Source organism: Sebastes umbrosus, chromosome 20 (assembly GCF_015220745.1).
Source record: "Sebastes umbrosus isolate fSebUmb1 chromosome 20, fSebUmb1.pri, whole genome shotgun sequence".
Classification (NCBI taxonomy): domain Eukaryota; kingdom Metazoa; phylum Chordata; class Actinopteri; order Perciformes; family Sebastidae; genus Sebastes; species Sebastes umbrosus.
The window spans coordinates 23,604,149-23,627,445 of NC_051288.1; the positions used below are offsets into that span (position 1 = coordinate 23,604,149).

At 36.9% G+C, this 23,297-nt stretch overlaps 2 protein-coding genes across 2 annotated transcripts; one reads left to right on the top strand and one right to left on the bottom strand.

The window, feature by feature from the left end:
- The first annotated feature begins 1,124 nt into the window (after positions 1-1,124).
- Positions 1,125-14,137, top strand: gucy2g (guanylate cyclase 2g). The gene is made up of 22 exons (XM_037756113.1): positions 1,125-1,454; positions 2,602-2,950; positions 3,029-3,138; positions 3,298-3,480; positions 3,565-3,709; positions 5,123-5,258; positions 5,354-5,457; positions 5,591-5,757; positions 6,721-6,861; positions 6,991-7,074; positions 7,524-7,628; positions 8,160-8,228; positions 9,270-9,438; positions 9,537-9,692; positions 10,702-10,879; positions 11,151-11,291; positions 11,419-11,611; positions 11,849-12,023; positions 12,315-12,413; positions 13,002-13,093; positions 13,187-13,294; positions 13,400-14,137. The coding sequence occupies exons 1-22, from the start codon at positions 1,125-1,127 to the stop codon at positions 13,478-13,480; spliced, it is 3,315 nt and encodes a 1,104-aa protein (XP_037612041.1). The 3' UTR covers positions 13,481-14,137.
- Positions 14,138-14,339: 202 nt separating this feature from the next.
- On the bottom strand, positions 14,340-22,412 carry tectb (tectorin beta). The gene is made up of 10 exons (XM_037755380.1): positions 22,346-22,412; positions 21,891-22,081; positions 17,924-18,075; positions 17,742-17,814; positions 17,502-17,605; positions 17,326-17,409; positions 16,407-16,569; positions 15,530-15,608; positions 15,298-15,330; positions 14,340-14,963 (listed from the first exon to the last, which is right to left on the bottom strand). The coding sequence occupies exons 1-10, from the start codon at positions 22,410-22,412 to the stop codon at positions 14,890-14,892; spliced, it is 1,020 nt and encodes a 339-aa protein (XP_037611308.1). The 3' UTR covers positions 14,340-14,889.
- Positions 22,413-23,297: the final 885 nt, after the last annotated feature.

Genomic DNA, 23,297 nt, shown 5'->3' on the forward strand with positions numbered 1-23,297 from the left:
CCACAGGCTCCGTGCTTTTCACGCTTGCCATTCCTTGTCTATGTAAGCAGCCGTTTAATGCATTCTGGTAGCGTGGCGTCGCGATTCGAGAAACAGAGCGTCGCAACGCACGCTCCTCATTTGCAAAAGTTGAGGGCTCGTCTAATTTATGCAAATCACGGGCGTCCAACGCGACTCGCCACCTCTCGAAACTCCCGAGGATCTTTTAAAATAAACGTTGTCGATCCAAAATAAAGACAGATTCAGCAACTGCGTGGATTATTTCTCGCCTCAAATGTTTTCAGAAACACATTTCGGTGAACTATTTTCTTGAAATAAGAGAAGCAAGATTCCAATCGAGCCTCCATACTGGTTCCGGTTTGAAAGCTGGGAGCAGCAGCCAACGGCGGGAAAGCGTTTGTTCAGTCAAGTGGGGACAGCCTGTGTCTAGTGACACGCCCACCAAGCGTCCAATGTTGGGAAGCGTCGCGTCCCCTCGCGATAAAAAACGCCCCTGTGGACACGTACCATCAGGCTATAAACGAACTACACCACGGTCGCATGAGCGCGAGTATACACAATGAGGCTGTAATAAAGGCGGACGAGTCGGCGTGATGACGTTTAGTAGTCTCACTTAGCCACTTGTTAGCAACCGCCTTTTTTAAGACGCGTAAAAGCTTAAAAAGTATTTTATATCGTCGAACAAAACGTTAAAATCTCTTCAGCTTGTTGTAAAAACCCATCGACTTCCAGACGAGGAAACCAGAAGTGCTAAAATGCGAGCTCATTCCTGCAGCGCTCTATTGAGCAGTATAACACCAGCAGGCTATAAGCTGTGGTGATTTCAACATATTGACGCAGGGAAACATACATAGAACATTTTACTTCTGGGAAAAACGTTTCTGAGAACCTAAAACCCTTTGAAAGGTTTCCTTAATGTGTCCTATTAAAGAGTATGGGGCCTTCTATGACTCTCTAATGAAGAGTAAAGAAAACGACGGACTTAATGCATCTCTGTACCTCCCACTCTCCTCCACATATTTACATTTCCTCCTCCCTAACCAATGTGTCCAGCATCAGTTGGGTATTTAAACGCTGCTAACATGAGAGCAACTAATAGGATGAGAGTGATGTATTCTCCTGACATGAGGCTCATTTTGGCACTTCACTTCACACTAATGGCCGCCTCCATCGTCGTCAACAACGGCACCGATGGGTCTCACAAGCTGATCATCGGCTTCCAGGCCCCTTGGAACATGTCCTTCCCGTTCAGCGCCCTGCGGCTGGGCTCGGCCATACAGATCGCCGTGGAGAAGGTCAACACCAACCCCTCCTTCCTGGGCAACTACAGTCTGGACTTTGTGTACACGGATACAGACTGTAATCCCAAAGTTTCCCTGGGAGGATTCATCCAGCAGGTGTGGAAAGAAAATGTGTCAGCGCTGTTTGGTCCGGCGTGTCCTGAAGAAGCCGAGGTAGGATTCATGTGACCTGGAAATTGATTATTCATCTTTAGTTTGTCTTTTTGGTGTCACTTTTTAGAGAGTAAAACCAGTGGTGGAAAGTACATTTACTCAAATACTGTACTTTTTACTCCCATACATGTATCTGACAGCTTTAGTTTAATTTAATATCTAATTTTATTTAAATAAAAAAAAAAAAAAAAATGTTATATTTAAGTACCTTTTGTTTCTGAACTTATTTCATACAAACATGCAACCCAAAGTGCTTCACATAGCAAGACAAAAATAACAACAGATATTCTGCAAGACTGAAAATTACAACAATAAAATGTTGAAAATAAACAAAAAGTCAATAAAATAAAATAAAAATAAACACCAGGGATACAAATAATATAAAATCCAATGATTAAAACATAATAACTATGCATATATTACTCCAAATTAAAAGCCAGATTAAAAGATATGTCTTTAATTTCCTTTAATTTTAAAAACTACAGAGAGAGCTTTAATATCCAGAGGAAGTGAGTTCCAAAGTTTATAAAAACAGAAGGACCTCTCTCACTTTTAAGTGAGTAAGTAAAACATTTAAAAGAGAAGCGGGGGAGGACCTTAACGATCTGGCTGCAACATATAATTAAAGACGAGCTCTGCTGTAGGAGGAGGAGCAAGGTCATTTAAAAGTTTATAAGCAAGTAAAAGAAATTTAAAATCAATTAAAACAAATATACAGGTAGCCAGTGCAGTGTCTTAAAGGCAGTTTCCGACAAGCTCGTATGACTTTATTATAGCCGCCAGGAGATTATGTATTTGGTCGTGTGTGTGTGTGCGCTAGGGATGTTAATAATTAACCGTTTAACCGACATTAAGCATTTTAACCAATTAACGCTATCGGTTAAAACAGTTAAAAGAAATGTTAATAATGAATTAAGAGCTGAGAAAAAACGTAACCGAGCGCTGACTAAGACAGAGCATCATTTTCACATCTAACTCTGTGAATTAAGGGTTTATTTTGACCCAACCAGAGTTGGCGATTGTTGGAACAGTGGAAAGACTAACCAAGATGGTTTTGGTGAGTTTTATTTGAGTCTTATTCTGGCGAAAGAGAGAGTATTTTTGCTTGAAATGCCCATCCTTACTTCACATTATTTCTGCTTTCCAGGTCACCGGTCTCATTGCATCCACATGGAACATCCCCATGTTCGGCTTTGTGGGACAATCCTCCAAAATGGACAACGGCGACGTCTACGATTCGTACATCAAAGTCGTGCCCCCTCTCAAAAGAAGCTCGGAGGTCCTGGTGAAGACGCTGGAGTTCTTCGGATGGAGTCACGTGGCGATGATCGGAGGGGGGCTGGATTCGAACACGTGGGACAAAGTCGACGCTTTGTGGACGACCGTTGAGAATCCGTTGAGAGCCAAATTCAAACTGGCTGCCGCGGTCAAGTTTGACACCAGCAACCCTCAGCTGATTTATCGAAATGTGAAGCTCGTCTCGACAGTCGCCAGAGGTAAAAAGTTTTGTCTCTTTAAAAAACTCATTTTTTTACCATCGATTTGGCGACTAAACGAGTCCTGTTGTCCTGCAGTGATTGTGGTGCTAACAAACTCCATGGACTCCATGGCTCTGTTGCTGGAGGCTGAGCGACAGGGTCTGATGAACGGCGACTACGTGTTCTTCCTGGTACAGCATTTTGAGGTCAGTGGCAGCGTGGTGAGTAAAACTTTTACAGTTTACAGTTACACTCATATTAAGTTGTTGCAGCACCATCAGGTAGAATCCAATTATCAAACTTATTATCTTCCATACCTCTTCACTAAGATGTTTTTGTGTTGTATTAATCTTTTTCCTGAGCAGGATAACTTGTGGAAATATGCCCTGAACAGCAGGATCAACCAAGCTGCCATAAGAGCTTTTGACATGACCTTCATCATCGGTCAGAAATCCTACGAAGGCTACGACTATTACGACTTCTTTGAGCAAGTTTTTGAAAGACTAAAAGGACACCCGTTTCAGAGCAACCTGACATCTCAAAGACAGGTAAGCATCCGCGTGTTATTGAGATGTGGTACTTTCCCATTTAAAATCACAGATACAATCGTTTTATTTTTGTTATTATTTCAGGTCAGCCCGTACGCTGCCTACCTGCACGACGCGGTGCTTCTTTACGCGATGGGACTGAAGGAAGTCGTTAAGGACGGAAAAGACCCTCACGATGGACGGCAGCTGCTGCAGAGATTAAAAAATAGAAACAACATTCGATTTAATGGTTGGTAGCCAAGTGTGCAAAGTACCCAGAAACCTTTTGGTGAAGTTTGTGTTTTCGTTTTTTACAAGGAAGCTTTTTACAAGGAAATTACAGAATACCTGCTCAGAAGTAAATATAGTTTTGAACTCTTAAACAGTGGTGGAAGAAGTATGCAGATCTTTTACTTAACGGGATAGTTCAGGTGTTTTGAAGTGGGGTTGTATGAGGTACTTATCCATAGTCGGTGTGTTACTTACAGTAGATGACGGTGGGCGTGCCCCCAGCATCGAGAAGCAGACAGGAGCACCGACACCGGAGCAAAGCAATACGGTGCTGTGGACGGGTATGGAAGAAAAACGGATTTCAGCCACATAAAAGAAAGACTCAAAAATAAAAAATCCATATCTGTTTAAGTGTACGCTAAATTTAGAATATTTTAACCACTTTATTTTGCCGTCAGAGAGCCCTTTCCTTTTCCTTTCCGACGGGGAACTGAACTGAAAGTGAAACTTATCTATGCGCTCTCCAAAGCCAGCAGGCTCTGATGACAAAAACAATATAGATATGTTTCACTTTCAGCTCAGTTCCCCGTTTAGAGATCAATTCTTTAAGGTGAGCCTTTCTTTTAGGTGGCTAAAGTACTTTAACTGTCGTCCCCATCCACAGCACCGTATTGCTTTGCTTTGGTGTCAGTACTTCTGTCTGGTAGCGCGCCGACCGTCATCTACTGTAAGTAATACACCTACTACGGATAAGTACCTCATACAACCCCACTTCAAAACACCCGGACTATCCCTTTAAAGGGTTGTGTCTAGAAGGTAACCTGCAAATTTCCAAATCTGATCTGAGATCGGCAAAAACTTGCAAAAGCTCTTGCGAGAGTCGCTGCCCGACAACCTATCCTAACCTGAGGTCAACGTCAAAACAAAACTATTCAAGCTCAATGCCTAACCTAACCTATCTCGCAACTTGTGGGTTCCCTTCCAGACACTACCTCTTTAAAGGCACGATGAGTAGTATTTGTCAGGTTGCAGTTTGTAAACACAAGATTCAAAGTTGGCCCCTGCTGCCCGGCTTAACGAGGGGTTACGGTGCTTGCCAGCGGGTTAACGCAAACCCCAGATTCACTCTAGTTCTGGAACTTTGTCTGCTTGTCGTCTCGCCTCGCTAAACATTTTTTTCGGCGCCATTTTTGTAGTTTTTTGTAGTAATACCACAGTTTAAAAATACTCTGTTACCAGTAAAAGTACCAAAAGTAAAAGTACTCATTATGCATTTATTTATTTATATTATTTTGTATCAATAATCTAAATCTGTAAAGTAACTAATAACTTACGTTGTAGCAGAAAGTGGAAATACTAAAGTAAAGTGCAAAGTGTCAGAATTGTACTTGAGTAAATGTAATTTAATTACCACCACTGATTATCATTGCAGGTGCCTCTGGACTAGTCCACTTTGACCAAGACGGGGAGAGAAATGTGGACTATTCCATTTATGACCTGCAGCATATAGGAGACGTCACTAAGTTTGTACCCATCCTCCATTTCGACAGTCACACCAAAGCTGTCCGGTAAAATATGTTTATAAATAAATTTACCACCAAACAATCTAATACAATAAATAATAACATTTTGGGGAAATCACATCAAATAAATGTAATTCCAGGCCAACGTCTGCATTTGCTTCGGTGGTCTGGCCGAGAGGAAGACCTCCATCCGATAAACCAGAATGTGGTTTCAACAATGAACTCTGCGAATGGCTCATTAATGGTAAAAGTGGCCTCTTACGCAACCAGTAAATACACCAATTATCTCAGTTTTTATGTTTCCTTTTAAACCACTCGTAAAACAAACTCAGGCCAAGCTAACCACCCTCATAATTTACTGTGTTGATGGGACGCAGACGTCGCCCTGCTGGCTCTGCTCGTCACCTTCCCTGTCATCGGCGTGCTGGCGGTTTTGTGCATCGGAGTCCTCATTCTGCAGAAGCTACGGCTCCAGACGAGGCTGGATGACTCCTGCTGGTGGCTGATCAGCTACAGCGACATCACCATCATCAGGGAGCAATCAGTATGAGCACTAAAACAGATATAGAGTAAAAAAGAATATGAGCATACATCTGTATATGCCAGGGGTCAGCAACCTTTATTATCAAAAGAGACATTTTAGGCAAAACAACAACAAAAAATCAGTCTGGAGCCGCAAAACATTTGATCATTGTGATGAAGGTAACACAGTTTATAGTCTAAGTATATAGTATATAAGTCTAATGCAGTGAGGGACAAAGAGACAATGTACTACGGAGTATTATGGCCACATTGAGGGAAAGAAAATCAGAGATTTCCAGAATAAAGTCAGAATATTACGAGAAAAAAGTCGTAATATTATGAGAATAAAGTCATAACTTTACGAGAATAAAGTCATAACTTTACGAGAATAAAGTCATAACTTTACGAGAATAAAGTCAGAATATTACAAGAATAAAGTTGTAATATTACTAGAATAAAGTCATAACTTTACGAGAATAAAGTCATAACTTTACGAGAATAAAGTCAGAATATTACAAGAATAAAGTTGTAATATTACTAGAATAAAGTCATAACTTTACGAGAAAAAAGTCGTAATATTACGAGAATAAAGTCATAACTTTACGAGAAAAAAAGAAAATAACACGTAAAATTACTACTTTATAATATTATGACTTTATTCTCATAATATTACGACTTTTTTTCTCGTAAACTTCTGACTTTATTCTTGTAAAATTATGACTTTATTCTCGAAATCTCAGATTAATTTTTTCCTCAATGTGGTCCTAATACTCCGTCGCACCGTCGTACCATAGACCTACAACAATGATAAATAAAAATGAAAATGTAAACAAAAAAACAGTTATTCATTTCCATTTTTAAAAATCCACAGGGAGCCACTGGAGAGAGGCTAAAGAGCCGAATGTTGCAGACCCCTAGTATATGTACATGGTTGAGTATGTTTGTGTGTTCACAGGTTTGTTGGGTGTGTTTGTGTCTCCTTCAGGGATTTCACGCTCTATCTCTGAGCACCACGGCCAGTCAGAGCTGCAGCAGCGGCTCTCAGTCTAATTTCTCCAACAACAGCTACGGCCTGAGGGACAAGACAGGGAGAGAACACGTCTTCACCACCATCGGTCTCTACCAGGTACCAGCTTGACGTTTAAAGTGAGCCCTTAAAGTGGCAATTAAGTATTAATGGTGAGTTATGTTTTCATATGCCAAAATACTGTATGTGCTTTTCCATAATGTACGTATGTCATGTAACTCCATGTAGGGAAATCAAGTGGCCATCAAGTACCTCAAGAACCACGTTAGCTGTAATTTCCAGAAGCCTTCAATTATCGAAGAGTTCAATGTGGTAAAGTTCCTCATGTTGTTCTTGATCAGTTTTCAGTTTTACATATTCAAGTTTAATGCAAATAAAAAATTTTGTGATTTACAGAATATGAATAAATAACTGACTTAACTAGAGGATTAACTAGATTTACCACCTCGCGGTTGTACAGTACGCCTCCGCCAGCCAGTCAAGTTGCAGCTTACATCCATATCTGTCCAAAATGTCATCACTAAATCATTTTCACCAGCTACCTATGTAGATATGAAGGGCTCATTCTAAGCTAACGAAAACACAACGATTCTTAGTTTGAGGTGATTATACACTAATGAAAACATAGTTATACGTAGTAATCCCCCGAAATGCTACACACTGTTCCTTTAAGACATATTAGTGAATAATAGAAGCAGTTTTTTTCTTCACTCATGAAATTTCATATTGTGTGCCTAACCATCTCAAACTCTTTAAGACAGATGAAAGAGATGAAACATGAGAACTTGGTTCAGTTCTTTGGTGTTTGCATCGAGCCACCGAACATCTGTTTGGTCATCCAGTACTGCAGGAAAGGCAGTCTGAAGGTCAGTGTCTCAGCCTGTTCTGCATGTACACACACTGCTACTTCATATTTGTGAAGCATCACTGCAGCCTGCAGTGCAAGCATCATTTGCCACCAAATTTGGGTCAATATAGCACCAATGCACTACTGGGTTAACCCATGGGGTCGAAATTCACCTAAAACAAGGGATTGTGTTATTTTGTAGATTACTTTTGGGTTATTAACCAAAGTAAAATGGTTTAAAAACAGTTATAATCTAATGCAGCTCTTTTTAAACTTGCATATATTGTGTTACTAGTATCCTTTGTCGTTTTTAATATCATATGCACGTCGTTTTATACAATTAACAATAAATATGTGGCAGTTTTAGGGTGAAATGTGAGCTTGTTGCATATAGCACTGAGTCAAAATAACCATATTTCAGTTTGAGTAAATAATCCAACAGTAATATAAAAATAAACTGGGTAATTTATCGGTACTATATTAATCCTGTGATTTTTGGTGTGTAATTAGATATTTAAATTGAAAATATTGCTGTTGTTTTTTTCTGCAGGACGTTCTGAAGACAGATGTCGAGCTGGACGGGATGTTTAAGCTGTCCTTTGCTTATGACATTGTCAATGTGAGTCAGTTCATTCAAGCAGCATGTTATTGCCATGATGTAGTGTTGGGAAAGACACTTTAATCATTGTATGCAACCAAAGTTTGACCTTTAGATTATTAGCTAGGATTTTAGAAATAAGGAAGTCATATAGAAATATTGATAAATAAATAAATAAAACTTGAGCAAATAAAACAAAAATAATACAAATAAATAAAATGAAAATATCAAAAATAAAATAAATCATAAAAATAAAAGTCTACCCAATGCATCCCCCAAGTAGGTCTCAAAAATGTTATTTTGATTTGACATATTTTCTTTATTCAGTAACTTGTTCAATCAAATTTTTATGTATGTTTATTCCCCAACATGCAGGTCTAAATGGTGTTTAAAAGCTTTCGACACTGCCAGAAAAGAAAGTCTGGTCAATTTTTCTGTGGGTCGAAATGTCGTCATTTTATTATCTTGAAATTGTTGGAATCGTCCTATAAAATGCCCACCATGTTTGTTTGTTTGTTTTTTGTAGAAAATAAATTCCTCCCAGGTTGCTAAAAAATCAACTGAATTTCCAGAATAAATACAACCTCAGAGACATCAATGGTAGAATAAATATTGTGTATAACAAAAACACAAACAACTACGTCAACAAAATAAAACTAAAAAATGTTTTTTGACCCTTTAAACAGACATAAACTACAGTTATAGTGCAGAACTGATTTTTTTTTTTAATTTTGCTTGGCAATTTTCACATTAATTAATTTTAATTATTATGACATAATTTATATGTTTTTTACAAAGGCTTCATAGTCCAACAAATAATATTGTAATTTTTAAATCGACAGTATAATAGTTAAAAAAATACATTATAATCTAACAAATCTATAACTCTTAGGAAATGCAAATATGTTTTTAATACGTGTCTAATATCTTTCTAATACATTTCTCTTGTATTCTTTCACATATCTATAGAAGTGTAAAAAAAAAACAGGCCATGTCATATTATTCCAAGGGACGTACATGAGGGTCGTTGGCTGAATAAAGATTAAGAACTTCTGTTTTTAGGGAATGGAGTTCATTCACAAAAGTAACCTGAGATTTCACGGGAATCTGAAGCCCAGCACGTGTCTCGTTGACAGTCGACTCCAGATAAAACTCTCTGGCTTTGGCCTGTGGGAGTTTAAATACGGGAGCAAAAAGAAGATCATCCCACTGGAAAACCCCAATCATTCAGGTCAGTGGGTGCACTCGAATATATCTTTAATATATTTGCATTTATGTTTATCCACAGCGTGAAGGGGGAATAACGTGAGGTGATGTGATTTGTTGTAGAGATGTACTACATAGCCCCCGAGCTTCTGAGACAAGTTGGTCTCCAAGTCAATGGGACGGGGAAAGCGGACGTCTACAGCTTTGCCATCATCATGTGGGAGCTCGTGTACAGCGCAAAGTCTGGCCCGTATCATGAAATCAACCTGAGCCCTAAAGGTTAGCACGATACAAAGCATATTCATTCATTTTCTTTACCAGACAAGAGGTTGGAAATTAAACAAATTTCAACTCAATCTCTGTGCAACGTATCCTCATACAACGGTTCAAAGTCATTCCTAATTCTTCATGCGTTTTCCTAATAATGTTCAGCAACACATGACGAACAACACGGGTCATGCATATAGTGTTTTCAAAATAAACTTCTGTCTTCACATGAAACAACTTGGTTAGGTTTAGGCAACAAAACTACTTAGTTAGGTTCTGAAAAAGATCATAGTTTGGCTTAAAATATCTTCGGAAATAACGTTACTTAAGTACGAAAGTTACGTGACGAATAAATCAACGTTGACTTCTGGCCTCACACGGGGCACCAATGCTGGTCTCCTGGGTGAATGTCAGATGTTTTTTGACCCATCCACCCGACCTCCTCCTTACGCAGCTTTTATCGCTCTTTATACTTCCTGGCTCATGGTTACGTGGTTTACATACAATATTACGAATTACAGTGCATTACTTTTTGTAAGTATAGCTACGAACGGTGTATGAGAACAGCCTGCAACGTGACGCTACACAGCGGTGCTTTGAGCTAAATGCTAATATGCTCAAAATTAAAATGCTTTACCATGTTCACGGTCTTAGCTTAGCGTGTATGGTAGTTAGTATGATTTGTTAATTAGCATTAAACACAAAGTGCAGCTGAGGCTGATGGGAATGTCTTTAGTTTAGCAGGTATTTAGTCATAAACCAAAGTATTGGGACAAATTAAAAGTTTGACCTGATGGTGGCGCCAGTTGAAAAAGTCAGGCGATGATCAGAATTCATGGGATTCATCCTGAGAGGGATATGAATGGTTGTACCAAATTTCATGGCAATCCATTCAATAGTTGTATAGATATTTCTGTTTAGACAGAAGTGGTAGACAGGCCAACAGCATGGCTAAAAAGACCTCAAACCCAAATTCCAAAACTGCGATGAGTCCTGATACTTTGCTACATGTTTCCTCCAGAAATTATTATGCAGTTGCGGACGCCTTTCCAAGGGGAACCCCTCCGCCCACCGCTGTCTGCGGAGCTATGTGAAGAGAACATCAACTCACTGCTGAAGGCCTGCTGGAATGAAAACCCTGACCACCGACCGCCGTTTGCGTCTATACGGAGACAGCTGAGGGACACCAGCCCAGACAGGTCAGGCCTCTGACACTTTTCTTTTTCCTTACCCATATTATGCTCCAAAATGTCATAAATTAGAGAGCATTTAAAGAGCGCATACCTTCGTCAGGGCTGTAAAATCCTCTAAACTTGTTATGTGCTTCAAAATAAATGTAGTAACTAAGTTCATGTGCCACGTTTTCACTTAAGGTAGTGCAGTAGTTAAGGAGTAAATGGCGACTAACAAACGAACAAACTCAACCCGAAAACTCCTTAAAGCAGGTGATCATGATTTTCTGTACTGTAGTCATGCAAATATACTGGATAATATGGTGGAAAAGTTGGAGAAATATGCAAATCACTTGGAGGAGGTGGTGGAGGAGAGGACCAATCAGCTCACAGCAGAGAAGACCCGTGCAGACAATCTCCTCTCCAGCATGTTACCAAGGTAACAGATGTAACTGCATCAAAATGATCAACCCATTCAAATCATGTGAACACGGCGGCACCGGTTGAATTGGCCGTCCACGACTACGTCGCTCACCTTGTCGGTGCTGGTGCTTCATTGGTCGCAGGTACATCGCAGATGAGCTGATGGCGGGGAAGTCAGTGGAGCCTCAAAGCTACGAAATGGTGACCATCTTCTTCTCTGACATCGTGGGCTTCACGTCCATGTGCTCCGTCAGCTCTGCGATGGAGGTGGTGACGTTCCTCAACGACCTCTACAGCCTCTTTGACGATGTCATCAAGATGTACGATGTCTATAAAGTGAGTCACACACAACGATTTTAGTCTCTCATTCAACTTTATGCACTGAGGGGTGTGTAAATCTACAACAGATCTACACGAGAAGATTTTCTAGCTGACCTGCACACTGTTTGTATCTGTATTTTAAAAGCTAACTAGCGTTTTTTCCAAAATGTAAAATTATAAGTTGTGCTGTTTTTATAAAAAAAAAAAGTTTTCCCATTGTTACTTTGAATATTGTCTTTGCCTCTTCTCTAGGTGGAAACAATTGGTGATGCATACATGGTAGCCAGCGGTCTACCCATCAGCAACGGCTATCAGCACGCTTTAGAGATATCTACGATGGCTCTGCATTTCCTGAGTGCCATCAAGGTCTTCAAAATCCACCACATGCCTACTAAGAGTCTTTCAATCCGCATCGGGATACACTCTGGTAAGAGAGACAGGTTATTTCTTTAATTAATGGTGAAGTATTTGGTTTTGTTGCTGCCTTTTTTTTTCCTTTGGAAGGTTTTCAGGATCATTTCAGGTGGCTAACAATCGCTATAAACATCTTTATACATTTAAGTTGTAATTAAATAAAGCGAGTATAAGCCGCCGACAGGATTTGTGGTTCCTTCACAGTTCTTGGTCCTACACACTTTGTTGACGTCTGTACATGAAATAATTGACATTTAATAAGCTTGAATCCATAAATACAAACAGTTTGTTGTGGGTTTTGTAGGTCCAGTGGTTGCTGGAGTGGTCGGCACCACGATGCCTCGCTACTGTCTCTTTGGCGACACGGTGAACACGGCCTCTCGAATGGAAAGTAACAGCTTACGTGAGTAGACTGAAGTCGCACCTTTGCAGAGGCTATTAATTGAGACCATCAGTATTCACAATTTCATTGTTTAAACCTTCTGGATAAGAACATACATATAGTTTTATTGTGCAAGTCTGAGGGATTATTGTCAATGTAGGGAATCCCATTAGGTTTTCAGTGAAATATCTTGATAACAATTGGATGGATTGCCATCAAACTTTGTACAGACATTCATGTTCCCAAGAGGATGAATCCTCTGTCTTTTCCTCTCGCAGCATCATCAGGTAAAAAAACCCATATCCAACCCATTTACACTCCCAACTCGTCAAACACCGGTCAGCGCCCCTCGGCGTCTGATACCGACGCACCGACTCTTCAGTGCCACTGTTTGAGATGATGTTTTTCAAATTCAATGTAAACACATCTACTTCATTATTAGTCAGAGCAAAAGATGTAGTTTAAAAAGCAAGAAAGTCCGCGAGTTGAGTGGAGGACGGATGGGTCAAACAAATACAGGACTTTCACCCTGGAGACCGCTGTTCGTGTCCCGTGTGAAACCAGAAGTCAACGTTGACTTATTTTACTTGTCTTCTGCGTATTTAACAGCCTTGAAGATTCACATATCTCAGTGCACTGCTGACATCCTGGTCCAGGCTGGATCGTTTGAGCTGGAGGAAAGAGGGGAAGTTGAGATGAAGGTGAACCTAAAGAGTCTGCATGTTTTAGTTTTTCTCTAATAAGATGTACAACAACCAGTGTTTTTGACATGTGTGTGTTTATGTCCATGACAGGGTAAAGGATCTCATAAGACCTACTGGCTGCTGAACAAACAGGGATTCAATCCTCCTTTAATTGCTCACAGCTATCCACCAGCTGACAGTCTCATACTACAAACAGAGGTAGCCAGCAGAGACAAATCTATATCCAAGCACAGTCAGTAAATACAGTATTTTATGTAAATCAAGTGCTTGTATTTTCACCTGTATTTGTGATATCTCTTCAAGAAACTGGGAATGATCAGAGTTGCTGAGAAAAGAGCCCAGAAAACCCTGACCAAAGCTATGATGACCACAGTGGACATTTAAAGAATGACCGGATGTTCTGACCAGATTTTGGATAAAAGGAATATCTGGAAAGGAAAATTCAGTACCGTCTCATAGAATGGAAAAACGACTCGCGAAGAGGAGACAAAATGTAGACAAAGACGGGAGTGATAATATATAAAACACTGTCGAAACACTGTTGCTCATTTAGCAATAGTCTGAAAACACGCCTATTTCAGACTCTTGCTAAAGGAGCTAAAGATACTTTTTAATCTTAATTCTTTGTGATTTTGGTACAATTATAGATATTCATGGCTTTATATTATAAAACAAAAAGAATAAACTATAAAAGTTTATGAAAATTGGTGACTGATGAATTTGTAGCAATGACATTCATAATGTGTTTTCATTTTGTCTTTGTACTGCTGTAACAAACAAACAACAAATGATCACTGCTTCCCTAGAACGCATGTATAAGATACAGATAAATCAGATTCAACAGTGCTGTATGCAATCAAAATGGTTGAGTATATATTAATAAATCCATTAACATTGTTGTTACACATTCACAGTTTGTTCTGGGTAGTATCATTGGAATAGAATACATTTTAAAGGTCCCATATTGTGCTCATTTTCAGGATCATACTTTTTACTACTACTATTTTGTGTTTCTACTAGAACATGTTTATATGCTGTAATGTTAAAAAAAAACTTTATTTTCCTCATACTGTCAGCCTGAATATGCCTGTATTTACCCTCTGTCTGAAACGCTCCGTTTTGACACATTTCTATGGAATTGCGACGAAATTGCAACAGAATTGCGTTGCTAGGCAACAGCTCGGGTCCATGTGTACTTCCTGTCAGCTGATGACATTTACATACACTGCAACCAGGAATAAACTGGGACACATTTAGAATGTTTACATTTAAATCTCTGTAAAGGGTCTAAATATTGTACATTTGTGACATCACAAATGGACAGAAATCCTGACAGCTTGTTCCAAATGCAGCGTTTCTGAATACGTGCTGTGTGTGTTTTCCTGTGGATTGAGCGTTTCGATACTTTCACAGTATTTATATAGGACTTCAGCCTGCTTTATAATAAAAAAAACATGAAAATCTCACTTTTTTATAATATGGGACCTTTAAAGTATGTTTAGCTATTTAATTTGTGTTACAGTCATGTTGACAGTTTAATTTCTGGATTGAATAAAATTATTTATTTATTTTTCCCAGAAGAGTTTTTAAAGGTTTGTGCAGAATTAAAAAACAACAGGGACAAAGATCATTTCTTTAAAAATGTTAATTTATTGGAGAAAGCAGTGAAGTAATGTAGTGTGACATTTTAGAAAAACTATCCAAAGCATCAATAAATGTGCTAATTACATATAATATCTGTGAGATGACGAGAATATCTCTTCATTGGAGTGTGACATGAATAGAAGTCTTTACTACATTCTTGATCCACTTACTAAATCCCAACATGTGTTTATGAGGACCAGCAGCAGGATGAATAGTGAAGTGCCTGTGGTGGAAAAAAAAAAAGAAGACATAGATCAGATCAAATGTTGATGACAGAGAAACAACTTTCAACAGAATTTAGCTGAACCGTAGCGAACATTGACGTCATGTTCTCTCATATGTTTTTAAATGTAATGACTTTAAGGTCAACGAATAAATTAATCAAGTATTTTCACATCATAATGTGATTTGTGGTGGTGTAGTGAAGGCTTTGAAACAGCATTCAAATCATCAAAATATACAAAGATTGAACAGTTGACTGAATAAATGAACGGCTCTGAATATTACACTTTAAATACATTTCAATCACAGTTATCACTGCATCACATTTTGTTTACCTTTTATGTGTCCATTATTGGAGGAATTGATACCTGTCCAGAGATAAAGACATCATAATACAAAATAAGAGCTTAAACAGTAAAAACAAAAAACACACAAAGTACCTTCAATATAACAGTCAGCTATTGGAGTCTCTTAATTTGAAAGAGGGAAAATAACAATGCTACAGTTTGCTTGTTATTATTTATTTAAAGTCTTCCAACATATGTTTATTATATTATATGTTTGTACCTTTAATGTGAAACTCAGTAGTGAGGATCCCTCCGCTTGGTTCTGCCTCAGATGGCAGACTTCGGGAAGAGCATGGGCCCTTGAGGAAACACGAGTTGCATTTTGTCAAATTAAACTGAGAATAGCTATAAATGAGAGTATCGTAACTTCACCACCATATTTGGAGGAATAACTTCAGTTAAATTCTTATTTAAGTTGATGTTGTTGACTGTACTCTGCTCCATATTTTCTCCTCCCTCTCACTCTTTATAACCAACCAAGTACCACAATGTCAAAATACTCCATTAAAAGTACTTTGTTGCGTTACTTTGTTGCGTTACTGTGTTGCGTTACTTTGTTGCGTTACTTTGTTGCGTTACTTTGTGGCGTTACTTTGTTGTGTTACTTTGTTGCGTTACTTTGTTGCGTTACTTTGTTACGTTACTTTTATTTAATTTATTTAATTTATTTAATTTATTTAATTTATTTTATTTATTTTATTTATTTTATTTATTTTATTTATTTTTATTTTATTTTTTTATTTTGCTCATTGACATTACTTTTGATACGTTACTTTGGACAAAAGTGTCTGCCAAATTAATAAAGGGAGTCAAAAATACAATATTTCCCTCTGAAATGTAGTTGAGTAGAAGTATAAAGTAGCAGAAAATTAAAATACTCAAGTAAAGTACCTCGAAATTATTCTTAAGTACAGCACTTGATAAAATGTACTTAGTTACTCTCCACCACTGGAGAGTGATACCATATAATGACAACACACACTGTATGTGATATTTCTAAAGGGCAGACGTTGGCCTGTAATTGGAATAGATAAATAAACATAAAGTTCCACACAGTGTTTTAAAGTTTGATATCATATAAAAAGTGTTGTACTCACTGGCAGACAGTTGAGCCTCTCTCCATCACAGATCTGGACCTCACAGTGAAGCCAGACGGTGGAAACCTTCTCCAGCCGCTGGAAGCGGAAAGAGTTGAACTTGAACATGGAGCGGCTGTCTTTGGCGTTCTCAAAAATAGTCACCGTGTGGTCGGAAGAGCAGCTGTTGGAAGACAAAAACTGTTGAATGTTGCTGGAGAACTCATCCAAATCATGAAGTGGCATAGAGAAGTATTCTTTCACATCCAACTACACCTTAAAACATCATACAGGATTGTTTTATTACGACTCATCAGAGGCATTAATCACGTTACAACTCATGGGCGGACTTTGAACAAATGATTAAAGTTTTACATTGACATGAAACAGTCCTTTCCAACGGGGAACTGAAGCTGTTATCTATGCTCTCCTCAAAGCCACCAGACTCCATTGACAAAAAGCAGTAATTTTACCTCACAGAACACAGGAGTTGCTGGTCTACCACTGCCTCGATAGGGTTAGTTTGTTTGTGTTATTGTGTGACTTTGGTGAAGTTACACAATAACATGACCTAATAACTAACCGATCGATGCAGCAGTGCAGCGGTAGACCAGTAACTCTTGTGTTCTGCAGGGTTAAATGACTGTTTTCCTCAATGGAGTCTGGTGGCTTTGAGGACAACATAGATGGATATAACGGCTTCAGTTCCTCGTCAGAAAGGGCTCTCTGACGGCGTGGTAAAGCAGTGAAAATATTATAAATATAACATACACTTAAACTGATGTAGATTTTGTTTAGGTGGCTAAAATACGTTTCATACGTTCAGTACGTTTCTCCAAACTGGGGGCGTGCCGACCGTCATCTACTGTAGGTAAAACACCGACTATGGATAAGTACCTCATACATCCCCACTTTAAAAACTCTCCCTTTAATGTTTCACCTGTTAATGATGAGACTCCACCTCTTCTTGTCTGTTGAGTAAGGAGTAGGAGTGGCCCAGACGTTGTTTATTACAACTTTGAATCTAAGAAGCGATAATAAAACAGGGTTAGAAATCGAGTGGTATCTACTCTGTACGAGAATATACTTTTCAGTGTTTAAGGAAAATGTTGATACCTGTTACTTAGTCCTTTTGCCTCGATGCCGATGAAGACTTCAGAGCCGATCTCAGAAGTGTCAATCACATACGGAGAGTCCTTAGCATACAGGAACTTTGAATTCTACAAAATAAATATATATATTTCTGTATTTCCTCATCTGACAATCTTTTATTTGCATATATCTAATGACTGTAACACCAAATAACTTTTGATTTTGCTTCCACTGGAGAAGCTGAGCCCGTGAGCGGCTACTCACCGTGAACACATTCATTGACAACTGTGATCTAAAAGTGCCTAAACTCCCGTTGTTGACATAAACGGTAGCCACTCTGTAAAAAGCAGAGGGTTTAGTAAAAACGCTGCAAGTCATTGGGTCAGAATGCACTTATCTTGCAACGCGGTGACTGCGGTCGCCTCGTGTCTCGGATGGATGCTTACCTTTGGCTGAACACGGCGTTGTTAACCAGGTAGGCCGCCCGGTACATGCAGCTGAAGGTATAGTTGACCGGCTGGTTTCTGACGGTGAGCGACGTGTCGTTGGACACGATGGAGTTGTAGAAGACGTACTTGGGGTCTTTGCCGGGCATGAACTGTCAGGGGGAATATGAAATAAATAGAGTTTTGCCTTCTATAATCTTAAAATTAACATACATCTGAGACAGAAGTGCATGTAAATGGTTAAATGTCTTAAAGGGCCGGTACACAGATAGTTTTATGTTCCCAGGTTTTGAGACATCTTCCTAGTGATCAGTTTTCATTGGAACTAGTTTTACCAAAGAAACAGTACCTATTACTGAAAAAGGTGTCTAAAAAAAGTCTGAAAAAAAAGTTTGAAAAATGTTAGAAAATAAAGTCTAAACAATGTCTGAAAAAGGTAAAAAAAAAAAAAAAAAAAATGTCTGAAAAAAAAGTTTGAAAAAAAAGTTTGAAAAATGTTAGAAAATAAAGTCTAAACAATGTTTGAAAAAGGTGTCAAAAATAAAGTCTAAACAATGTCTGAAAAAAAAGTTTGAAAAATGTTAGAAAATAAAGTCTAAACACAATGTCTGAAAAAGGTAAAAAAAAAAAAAAAAGAAAGTCTGGAAAAAAAAGTTTGAAAAATTGTTGGAATTGTTGGAAAATAAAGTTTAACAATGTCTGAAAAAGGTGTCAAAAAAAAGTCTGAAAAATGTCTGAAAAAAATGTCTAATAAAAAATTTGAAAAATAAAGTTTGAAAAAGGTGTCAAAAATAAAGTCTAAACAATGTCTGAAAAAGGTAAAAAAAAAAAAAAAAAAAAAAAAAAATGTCTGAAAAAAATGTCTGAAAAAGAAGTTTGAAAAATGTTAGAAAATAAAGTCTAAACAATGTTGAAAAAGGTAAAAAAAAAAAAAAAAAAAAAAATGTCTGAAAAAAAAGTTTGAAAAATGTTAGAAAATAAAATCTAAACAATGTCTGAAAAATGTAAAAAAAAAAAAAAAAAAAAAGTCTGAAAAAAAAGTTTGAAAAAAAAGTTTGAAAAATGTTAGAAAATAAAGTCAAAAAGGTGTCAAATAAAAGTCTGAAAAATGTCTGAAAAAATGTCTAAAAAAAAGTCTGAAAAATAAAGTTTGAAAAAGGTGTCAAAAATAAAGTCTAAACAATGTCTGAAAAAGGTAAAAAAAAAAAAAAAAAAATGTCTGAAAAAAAAGTTTGAAAAAAAAGTTTGAAAAATGTTAGAAAATAAAGTCTAAACAATGTCTGAAAAAGGTAAAAAAAAAAAAAAAAATGTTTGGAAAAAAAAGTCTGAAAAAAAAGTTTGAAAAATGTTAGAAAATAAAGTCTAAACACAATGTCTGAAAAAGGTAAAAAAAAAAAAAAAAAAAGTCTGAAAAAAAAGTTTGAAAAATTGTTGGAATTGTTGGAAAATAAAGTTTAACAATGTCTGAAAAAGGTGTCAAAAAAAAGTCTGAAAAATGTCTGAAAAAAATGTCTAATAAAAAATTTGAAAAATAAAGTTTGAAAAAGGTGTCAAAAATAAAGTCTAAACAATGTCTGAAAAAGGTAAAAAAAAAAAAAAAAAAAAAAAAATGTCTGAAAAAAAAGTTTGAAAAATGTTAGAAAATAAAGTCTAAACAATGTCTGAAAAAGGTAAAAAAAAAAAAAAAAATATCTGAAAAAAAAGTTTGAAAAATGTTATAAAATAAAGTCTAAACAATGTCTGAAAAAGGTAAAAAAAAAAATTTAAAAAAAAATATCTGAAAAAAAAGTTTGAAAAAAAAGTTTGAAAAATGTTAGAAAATAAAGTCTAAACAATGTCTGAAAAAGGTAAAAAAAAAAAAATGTCTGAAAAAAAAGTTTGTAAAAAAAAGTTTGAAAAAAACGTTTGAAAAAGGTGTCAAAAATAAAGTCTAAACAATGTCTGAAAAAGGTAAAAAAAAAAAAAAAAAAAAAAATGTCTGAAAAAAATGTCTGAAAAAAAAGTTTGAAAAAGGTGTCAAAAATAAAGTCTAAACAATGTCTGAAAAAAGTAAAAAAAAAAAAAAAAAAAAAATGTCTGAAAAAAAAGTTTGAAAAAGGTGTCAAAAATTAAGTCTAAACAATGTCTGAAAAAGGTAAAAAAAAAAAAAAAAAATCTGAAAAAAAAGTTTGAAAAATTGTTGGAATTGTTGGAAAATAAAGTTTAACAATGTCTGAAAAAGGTGTCAAAAAAAGTCTGAAAAATGTCTGAAAAAAATGTCTAATAAAAAATTTGAAAAATAAAGTTTGAAAAAGGTGTCAAAAATAAAGTCTAAACAATGTCTGAAAAAGGTAAAAAAAAAAAAAAAAAAAAAATGTCTGAAAAAAAAGTTTGAAAAATGTTAGAAAATAAAGTCTAAACAATGTCTGAAAAAGGTAAAAAAAAAAAAAAAAAAAAAAAATGTCTGAAAAAAAAGTTTGAAAAATGTTATAAAATAAAGTCTAAACAATGTCTGAAAAAGGTAAAAAAAAAAATTAAAAAAAAAATATCTGAAAAAAAAGTTTGAAAAAAAAGTTTGAAAAATGTTAGAAAATAAAGTCTAAACAATGTCTGAAAAAAAGTTAGAAAAATTGTTGGAATTGTTGGAAAATAAAGTTTAACAATGCCTGAAAAAGGTGTCAAAAAAAAAGTCTGAAAAATGTCTGAAAAAAATGTCTAAAAAAAAGTCTGAAAAATAAAGTTTGAAAAATGCTGGAAAAAAAAGACTCTGAAAAATGTCTGAAAAAACTCTTTCTATATTTCTGACCTGCTCATTGACGGTGCATTTAGAGCTCTTAGGTCATCATGTGGTTTTCTAATTAGATCCAGAGCTAATTAGAACATCTATTTTACCAAACAATAAACACCAGAACCCAGAAGGTCATTTAACAAAACTAACCACTGTTCTAACCACCTTGATAAAGAAATATTCTTTTTGCTGCACAACGTTTCTCAATCCAAACAAAGAGGGTAGCCGGATATGACGTACTGTATGTCCAAGCTCAAATTGTTACAACATGAACCAAAATTACCAAAATTAAAGTTATATTAGTCATATTTGACTATATTGATATTACTTTGTTTTAATGCCACTAATTTCTTTAACGCGTTAACGCAACTTGTGATTTTGTGGTTGTAGCGGGCTCAGTTTTAAAGCTAGAGTGAAGATACTGGTATCATATGAAACTAGGAAACCTAAAGAATCCATTTGTACCATGTCATACTAGCTTGTCGAAAAAGAGACTAAATAACGCTCCAAACTTACACTTAATTTTGGCATGGAAAAACTAGCATGTTCATTTTCAAAGGGGTCTCTTGACCTCTGACCTCCAGATGTGTGAATGTAAATGGGTTCTATGGGTACCCACGAGTCTCCCCTTTACAGACATGCCCACTTTATGATAATCACATGCAGTTTGGGGCAAGTCATAGTCAAGTCAGCACACTGACACACTGACAGCTGTTGTTGCCTGTTGGGCTGCAGTTTGCCATGTTATGATTTGAGCATATTGTTTTATGCTAAATGCAGTACCTGTGAGGGTTTCTGGACAATATCTGTCATTGTTTTGTGTTGTTAATTGATTTCCAATAATACATATATTTGCATAAAGCAGCATATTTAGCCACTCCCATGTTGATAAGAGTATTAAATACTTGACAAATCTCCCTTTAAGGTACATTTTGAACAGGTAAAAAATGTGATTAATCACGATTAATTTTGGACAATCATGCGATTGATTGTGATTAAATATTTTAATCGATTGACAGCCCTACTATAATTGCTTTAACCTGAGAAAAGGGGACATTGTTTCTGGGTTTAAATGTCAAATGTTCAATGTTTTAAGCACCAAAAGCGAAATGTCACAAAGCAGATATGTCAAAAACTGGGCAAATAAAACACAACCTCCTCCTCTCCATGGTGAGATACTGTTGTTATTGTGACCCTCACCTCAGACTGCGTACCGCAGTACGAGTGGTTTTTGGGAGTCAGGTCAGGGATGCTGAAGCGGTAGTATCCTGGACTGTGTATTCCAGAGTAACAGACTCCACCCAGAGACAGCTGGTCAATCTCCCAGCCGTAAGGACACTCTGGGACGTTGGCAATGATGGCGTTGGGGAAGCATGACACCATAACGTAGTCTGAAATAAGACACAGTCAGACAGACAAACTTTAGACATTATTTAATGTCTTCACTCAAAACAGTTTTACATTTTGCCTGAAACTAACTTATTACACTTAATATTATGTGCTTTATTTACTTAATATTGTCATTCTGTTTCTCCATATTGTAATTTGACTCAGTGTTATCTGTATATAGACATTTACTGCCATTTCCATTTGAGTTTTATGCCTTTTTTTCGTTAACCGAATCAAGGGTGATCTGTGTACCACAGTGACGTTACCTGCTTTTTGTGGAGAGCATGTCCACGCAACAGGCAAAAGCATCAATAATGCACCGACAGAAGCCATAATGTGACGCTGCAGAGAGATTTAAGAGGTCAGCAATGAGAGAATATTCAACGTATCATAATGTAAATCTGTCATTAGAAAAAAGACTCACCTGTAGAGGAAATAACACGTTTGAATAGTCTGATGTCAGAGGATGTTCATGGCTCTTCAACAAGCTACCAGCACGAGTGACTCTATAACTAACATCTTGACAACTTGAGGAGGCATTTTATACCATCACAGGTAAAGGTAATCAACTCCCCCCCGATTCTCCCCCATTCTCCCCTCTGGCAGGTTTAAGAGCTCTATTGTGTCGCTGCTCACAAAAGCTCTCTGTGCTGCTCGGACATTGAGTTTCAAATGACCAACGTCTCACGGGATTACAGTCAGGGTGCTCAATAAAATCTCCTTTTCTAGAGACGGACATACAAGAAAATGTGTCAGTGAATATCAAACAGTTATGACATGAAGGACAATTAATGTATTTCATATTTAGCTAGCATCATCGTGTTATTTTCGCCTATTCTAAAGATAGTGAATTTGAATATTTCTGCATACTGGGGTCCATAAACAGTCTCAGAATTACATAAATTGGGTATCACTGTAAAGCTGAGACTCTTGTGGATCCAATGAGCCCAACTGTATTCATGTGTGATGATGTTAGTCCCCATAGGAGCCATTTCATTGTAGTGAGACCATTTCTTTTTAGAACTTGACCTCACTGTATAAAATGACCTGTAGTGACCTCTAGGATAATCACAGCCTCATGAAACTTTACAGCCACAAACTAGAGACCTAGAGCATTCAGAGGATGGATGGATCAAACTAGAGACCTAGAGCATTCAGAGGATGGATGGATCAAACTAGAGACCTAGAGCATTCAGAGGATGAATGGATCAGACTAGA